Source organism: Prionailurus viverrinus, chromosome F2, assembly GCF_022837055.1.
Source record: "Prionailurus viverrinus isolate Anna chromosome F2, UM_Priviv_1.0, whole genome shotgun sequence".
NCBI classification, from domain to species: Eukaryota; Metazoa; Chordata; class Mammalia; order Carnivora; family Felidae; genus Prionailurus; species Prionailurus viverrinus.
In genome coordinates, this window is record NC_062578.1 from 43,971,590 (window position 1) to 43,979,212 (window position 7,623).

The following is a 7,623-nucleotide window of genomic DNA, read 5'->3' on the forward strand; positions in this document are numbered from 1 at the left end:
GTTCACAAACCACCAGCACTGAAATCACCTGGAATTTTGTTAGAAATGCAGCATCTCCAGGGTGCCTGGGTGGCTCAGTCAGTAAAGCGTCCGACTTCAGCTCAGGTCATGATCTCATAGCTTGTGAGTTCGAGCCCTGCATCAGGCTCTGTGCTGACAGCTCAGAACTTGGAGCCTGCTTCTAATTCTGTGTGCCTCTCTCACTCTGCCCCTCCCCTGCTCGTGCTCTGTCTCTCTCTAAGAACAAAACACTAAAAAAAATTAAATAAAAAAAAAAAAGAAATGCAGCATCTCCGTTTCCACCCTGAACTACTGAATCAGAATTCATATTTTAATAGTTTCCTCACACAATTCAGATGTACTCTAAAATTTGAGAAGCACTGGATTTACACTACAATCACCTGGAAAACTTGTTAAGAACAAGAACTCCCTGGCTTCCTTCCAGAACCACAGAATCTCATTATCTGCTAAGGGCTTGGGAATCTGAATTTTGTGTATTGTGATATAGCTAGTCACACAAGGGCCTGAGACCTAGGAATCACTCGAGGCCAATGTACACATCCCCTCAACTACCCAGCTTCAGCTTAACCTTCCAATTCTTTTTTAAAAATAAAAAATATAACAGAGATACAGATTTTTATTTTTCCATAATGCATGCAGGCTTACAACTATTTGTACTTAGGAACAAAGGAATAATTGCATTATTACCAGGATGTCAAATTAGCAAGTAAGACAACCAGTTACTGATTACTTTTGGGAGATTATTTTTACAGAACACAGCAACAATTACCAAATTATACTTTCAAGACCACAGTTATATCACGAGACCAGGACAAGCTGATGGTATTTCTAACAGTCACACAAGTCTCCATCTTTTACAGGCAAAAAAGACTGATATTCTGGTGAAGGGTCTCAAGTAAACACCTTATATCAGTCTCTGAAAGATTTACAACACAACAGTCTCTCTCCTGTTGTGATGCAGGGGAAAGAGAGCATATTTTCATCTCTTTTTGAGTACTCCCTGTTAATCTTGAAGACTTTCACTTCTAAGGCCCATTTCTAGAACTTCATCAGTTAACATTCAAAGCAAAAAGCAGACCTGATGTGATCATGATAGTGCACCCCACCACTATCACCACCAAAAGAGTCCTGATCTCCCAAAGTAGTCAAGTTTAAATTGGCACAGTGTTGGACTTTCCATCAACAATATAGGTGGGGAGAGGAAGATACCAGGTTGATCATAATTGATGTAGCTAGGTGATGGGTACTCAGGGTCCAGGGACCATCCTCTCCACTTCTGTGCATGTCTGAAAATGTCCACAATAAAGAGAAAAACATTTAAAAAAAAAAAAGGCAGACCTACTCTGCTACATATTCCCATTAGTGGTAAGATTTTACTTATGGCAAAAATAAGCAGCATATAGCATCAATCTTCCACATACGCAAGGCCACACCTAGAAAAGAGAAAGCATCCAAAGTAACATTATTCTGTTTTGGGTTTGTTTCTGTGATTTATAAAACCCACTAATGATGAGTTAATGACTGAACAAAACTTGGGGCAAACCTACATCTAGGCATTGTAATTGTCCCATGATCCCTTTAACTCTCCTCTCCTCACTCTGGAAAAGGTCCCTCCCTGTCCCCCCCATCACTGAGAAATAGGCATACTCTCCCTGAGGTTTCTTCACCCGTTTCTATCTGCTTCTCCAGGCCCATCTCCACATCAGGTTCTTTCCTACTCTGTTTTTTGCTGCCACTGCCTTGCCTGGCACATCCTGTATACAATTTTGAGTCAAGGCCTCCCCAGCTCCTGGGGAACTCAGAACAAGGTCTCCCACAAGGAATGGGAGTTACAGTCTTAATGTGTCACCCTTAGGGATGTGAAGGAGAAAAAGGGCCTAGCTCAGCTTTTACACCCACTGGGAATGAGCCTTGGTGATCCAGAACAGATTCTGCCCACCCTGACCCCATGCCCCAAGACGAAAGCCTACTCCTAAGGGTATCTGAAGGTAGAAGTAAAGACAGCAAAGGACTGTTGAGGGTAGAAAGCTGGGGAACGAGGGCCAGATGGCCAGAGGCTACCACAGAGGAAGAAACAATATGAGACAACTGGGTCTTATGGGGCACACACAAAAAAGCTGGAACAGGAGTAAACACTAAGTCCACAACACTGCTGCCTTGGGACTTATAATTCTAGCATGTTAGCCATGAAAAGAATTTTCAACTTCAGAATTATAGAGTGCATCCAGGAGTCGAGACCAAGGTCCGACTACAGACCTTGGCCTTCTGGTTTCCTCTGCCCTCTGTCAGCCCAATGTGTGAGTGTGCACAGCAAGTCCTAGCTCTCTTACTAGCAGTATGCAGACAACCTTGGCTTTTCAGTTGTTTTCACTTTCTGAGCTGTAGTAATATTGAAACAAAAAAGGAAGGAAGGAAGGGAGTAGAGGAGTAAGAAAGGAGGACAGGAAAGGAAGGGAGGGAAGAAGGAAGAGAAGTGAAGGAAGGGCAAGTAAGGAGGTATAGAGGTATGAGATAAGGTAGACACAGGCCCATAGATCAAAAATCCCTTTTCCCCACAACCCCACTATAGCACTCTGGTAATATGCTAGCAAGGGATGAGAAGAGTTGACAAAGGTACCTAGATTGTATGTGGGTCCAGTCCTCACTCTCACCTGGAGCCGCAGCACGATGACAGTGAACACATGTCACATACCCGCCCATCAGTCTGGCAAGCAGTAGGGTTCCTAGAAGGCTGGGGAAGGTAGGTGTGTGTCTCATGCACTGGCAGGGGGCCTTGGTCCACAGGCAGTTCTTGAGGTCCTCATTGACTGGGAAGCCAAGTGGGGCCAATAGCAACCTAGACAAATCTCAGTGGCCTGACAGTGATGGGGTACGGTGTTGACCCTGACGAATGTTCATCATAAGGACCCAGAGGCAGGAAGAGACGCATAATGGTATAGAACACATGGCATTATGCTTCTCACCCTTAACCTCATCCATGCCCAGCAGTCAAGTGCTATTCCACATATCCAGCAGGGCAGCATAGGCCCCTAGCCAAAGCCAGAGATCCAGTAGGTGGTGGAACCTTGGCTGGTGGCCCCAGGGCCTTGGAACAATCAGTTTTGGCTGATGGCCAATACCATGTGTGCTAGCTTCATTCTGCAGTGGCAACAAAAGACTTTGCCACAGATGGCACGCATGGCCAGCATGAACACAAAGCTCAGCAAGTCACTGGCCCTGGAGCAGCAGAGCTCGAGGATGCACTGGTCCTTGTGGAGGATGACTCATGAGTGTCCATGTTAAAGACAGCTGGGAAAGGCCAGAGCCAAGAACACGGTCCAGGCAATGTAGACAAAGGCAGCACACACTTGAAGCATGTGTGCTTAACGTATAAACAGTAGGGGTGAGATCATTTAACGTGTAACACTAATGTGAAAAAAGCAAGGCCACGAGGGGGCCAAAGAACATGATCATAAATACCATATTCTTGTAACTGAAGTCCAAAGGGAATACAGTGCACAGAGGCCAACATGAAGAGAAGGCAGACGGCCAAACACACGTGGTTAGCTAGGCACAGGTCCAACAGGAGGTAGTAGGGAGACTAGTGCAGGATCAGTTGGACTTGTTTGCCCCAGGCTCAGGGGTCTCCACTGGCTGCCTTGCTGGACCTTGCCTGCCCTCCTTTCCTTTCTCTGCACGGGCCCCTTCACTCATAAGGTAGTACTGCAGGGGATTGGGCCACAGTTCCTCGTTGATGATCTCCACAATCTTGTCAGACTCAATGGAGCTGTGGTTTGAAAACCACCCAAAGAAGCTACGGCTGTTGTCTGGGTTGCCCTGGCTTAACGACTGGAGATCATGGCCTGGGAGCCACTGGATTGGAGTAGAACGAGACACCACCTGACCCGAAGGCCCACACCCGTATTCCTTGATGAGCACCTTATTTTGGAAATAGGGGTTGCGCCCGAAGTAGAACTTGATTTTGTAGCCCAATCTCGCGAGGCCAAGCTCTTCCACCTCCAGGCTGTTCAAGTAGCTGAGAACCTCTTTATCTTGGTTGTTCAGAAAGGATGAGAGCTGGGGGTGGTTCTGAAAAGCCTGCCCCCAGAAACCTGGGATACTCTGGATGAGGAGGTTCCTGCGCTCTAAGTGATGCAGTCGCAACTGCCCGAACTTGCGCGAGAGCCGAAGGTAGGCCCTGTCCGCCTGGGCGTTCATGGTCTCCAGCTTCAGCTGGACGGTCTCCAGCGTATCCATGCTGCCATCTGTCGCCAGGGGCCCTGACCCTGCATCCTTCTCCACCTTCGTTTCTTCTCCCACAGGGGCGGAGACGCTCTCCCCAATGGCCCCTTTCTTCAGCTTCCCACCAGCTAGGGCCTGAGGTACTCTCCCCGCTGCGCTACAGGTTTCTGAGGCCTTCTTCCCAGCAGCACCACGCCGATTTCCAACGCGGGGGCCATTTTTTGGCCTTCCCACGGTTCCTACGGTTCCCACGAAGACCGTGTCTGTCGCTAGGCGCTCCGAGAGGGATGTGGCCTTCCCCAGGCCGGGCCTGGTCGCAGCCTGCCCGCGACCCCCCGCAGCTCGGGCGCGGAGCGCGAGGCCACAATCCAGGGGGAGCCGGCAGGCAGCCTCCTCCCCGGGCCGACGGGGCGGCGCGGGCGCAGCGGTTTCCAGGCCACCCCAACCCGCGCCAGCCTGCACCTGTGCCGCCTGGGTTTCCTCCCCGAGCCTCTGGCACTGTGTTGGGTCCGGGTCGCGGGGGGCGTCGTCAGGAGCAGCGCGAACTCGGGCTTTGCCTCGGCCTTTGCCCCGGTTTTTGGCGCGGGAGGACTTTCTACCCCTACTTCGGCCGCTCATGGTGGTAGCGGAAGCAGCTTCAAAGCCACGCTCCGACCCCGCGGCCCCTGGCGCCAGCTCGCGGTCGCGACTGAGCGGGCCTCTCCATGGCAACCGCCGACGTCACGGCTGTACGACTGTACCCTCGCGCGAGGACGGGCTGCGCGCGGTGATTGGCTCCGCCGCCGCAGCTGCGCACGAGCCGACCCTCACGGACGCCCCCCTCCTCCCTCGCCCCCTACCTCGCTTTGTCTGCTAATGGATGCGTGTGCCGTCCTTCACTTTATTCCCGTTGGTGTCAGTTGTACCCGCTGGGTCTCATAGAGCATGTCTAATTCCTCTCATACAAGACAGCATGGCGACAACTATGACCACGTGTGTCCCCCCATCATCTACTTTCTAAACTAAACATCTTCAGTGCGTCCTATTACCTCGTGTGACATTTGCCAAGATGAAACTGCTATTGGTCCCTGTGTTTTTCTCTTTGAAAGCCTTTGCTGAGGGATTTGCCATGGTGCCTTAACTCCAGAGAATGTAAAGGTAGGTACCGTAGTGCCAGGCCACAAAGCGATTTGATAGGTGGGATGTTACTAATAATTATAAAAATAATTACTAGTGTTTTATGAGCATCATTATGAACCAGGTTACGCACTGCATGCTTTATGTGCATTATCTCAATAAAAGAGGGAGGCGTTGTTGTCATTCCCATTTTCCAGATGAGAAAACTGTGGCTCTGGGACACCAAGGAATATTCCTGATATTACACAGTAAGGGGTAGAAGCACAATTCAAACCCAAGCCCATCTGACTCCTACTCTGTGCTTTATATTTGCAAGCGGCCAGTCCTTCCAGGGCTGCTCCGCCTGCAAATTACTGCACTGGCTCTTAAGAAGGCCAGCCTTGCTTGTAAAATAGGCATTGGCAGGGTATTCTCTCTTCTGCTTGGTGGCCCTACCCCAAATCCTCTAGCTGCCTCAGGCCTCGTTTACACAGCTGGGCTTTCACTGAAGGTATAGGACCTGTACAGAACTTCTGCAACTGGAGTGAGACAGGAATGTGGTCAGAGAATTTAATTATTCAGGGAGTGCAGCAGCGTTTCCTGCTGCAGAAGCAGAAGTTAAGAATCAGAGCCTCCATAGTAGCAGTGAGGAGGCCCTAGAAACTTCTTAGACACTGCATGGAAAAAGCCAGACAACTTAGCTCTTGTTCCTGGAGCAAGTTCTAGACCCTGTTGTTACTAGCCAAGTGATAGGACCTTGAAATAGCGTAGCACGTGCTGAGACCATGACCAAAAAGACAACGAACAAAAACCTTCTGAGGTTATCTTTTCAGGCTCACGGGGAACAAGAAGTCCCTTGCACCCAGCTAATAGAGAAGTAAGTTCCAAAGCCCCTGGGAACTCAACCCCTCCCTCCTCTTATTTGTCAATGTGTCCTTGTAGACTGGCAGCCTGGCATCACCTGGAAACTTGTTAAAAATGGAGAATTTCAGGCCTTGCCCCAGAAGGATGAAATCAGAATTTGAATTTTAACAGGATCTCAGTTTATTTGTATCCACATTAAAGTTGAAGTACAGGAGACGGGAGAAGAGAAATTCTTTTGATACAAGCAGGCCTTACTTTAAGCCAGCCCAGTGCAAGTGACCGCTGACTTTCTCAAAGGCTCTGCAATCCTGCAAGGCTGTATGTGATCTAGCAAGTTCCCTCCTGCCACTACCCAGCTTACCTCTCTGACCTCATCTTCTTGTCCCACCCCCCCGTCCCCCCAACTCCTTTCCACCTGTACTGGCCTCCTTGCTATTCTTCAGACTCACTGGGTCAGCTCCTGCTGCAACGTTGCACTGGCTCTTCTGCCTTATATACTCTTCCCTCACTTTAAGTGGTCATCTTGGCTGGCTCCCTTCACACTTTGCTTAAGTATAATCTTCTCCATAACCATCCTGTTTAAAATTGCCACACATCCCCATCCCTCATACCCTGCACTGTTTTTTCTTTATTCCTTAGGACTTATTGCCTTCCAACACACTACACAGTTATTTCTTTGGTATATTGTTTAACTGTCTCTCCTCTCCAGAATGTTAACTCCATGAGGTCAGGTGTCTTTCTTTTGTTCACGTGGGCCTACAACAGTGTCTGATACTAATGAAAAGCAATAATTGTTGAGTGAAAGAACCAACCAAAGTAGAGTTTTTAAAAAATGGGTTTCTAAATTGATCTTCTGAAATTCAGAATACCCCTGTTTTCCCCACAGAAGCAGTTTTATAGATAAAGGTTATATACTCCAATCAACATAATGAAAATGTATTAAACTCATAACTTAGACACAAAATTATCTTTTGAAATGAGCACCATTCAGGGACAGTGTGTAGGTGAAAATCCAGAGCAATTAATTTAAAAATTGAGTTAAGGGATGATGTGCCTGGCTGGCTCAGCTGGTAGAACATGTGACTCTTGATCTCAGGGTCGTGAGTACAAGCCCCACATCAGGCTTGGAGCCTACTTAAAATTTTAAAAATAAATAAATAAAGGCATTCCTCTTTATTAAAAAAAATAATAAGGGGAATTAATATTTGATTTAAAAAGGATTAGTCCAAGGATTACCTTAAATTCTTGTTGAAGGCTCTTTCATAACTACTTCTTCCCAAGGCCTTCCATGAACATCCCAGACCATCGTAAGTAGTCCTGTCCTCAATCTCACAGAGAAGTTAACTGTAATATTTGTCAGGCAATTAGACATGCAGTTTTGTGCCAGTCCTTGTACAAAATTACCACTTAAAACTGGATAAC

The 7,623-nt window shown here is 48.0% G+C and overlaps 1 protein-coding gene across 4 annotated transcripts; it reads right to left on the reverse strand.

Annotated features, from left to right (window-relative positions):
• Positions 1-619: 619 nt before the first annotated feature.
• Positions 620-4,941, reverse strand: TSPYL5 (TSPY like 5). 4 transcript variants are annotated; one of them, XM_047842921.1, is made up of 2 exons: positions 2,673-4,941; positions 620-1,307 (listed from the first exon to the last, which is right to left on the reverse strand). In XM_047842921.1, exon 1 carries the CDS (start codon positions 4,858-4,860, stop codon positions 3,613-3,615), a length of 1,248 nt encoding a protein of 415 aa, XP_047698877.1. In that variant the 5' UTR covers positions 4,861-4,941; the 3' UTR covers positions 620-1,307; positions 2,673-3,612. The 4 variants fall into 4 exon arrangements, with proteins under 4 accessions (XP_047698877.1, XP_047698875.1, XP_047698878.1 ...); XM_047842919.1 differs by having other exon boundaries at positions 620-1,454; XM_047842922.1 differs by having other exon boundaries at positions 2,639-4,941.
• Positions 4,942-7,623: the final 2,682 nt, after the last annotated feature.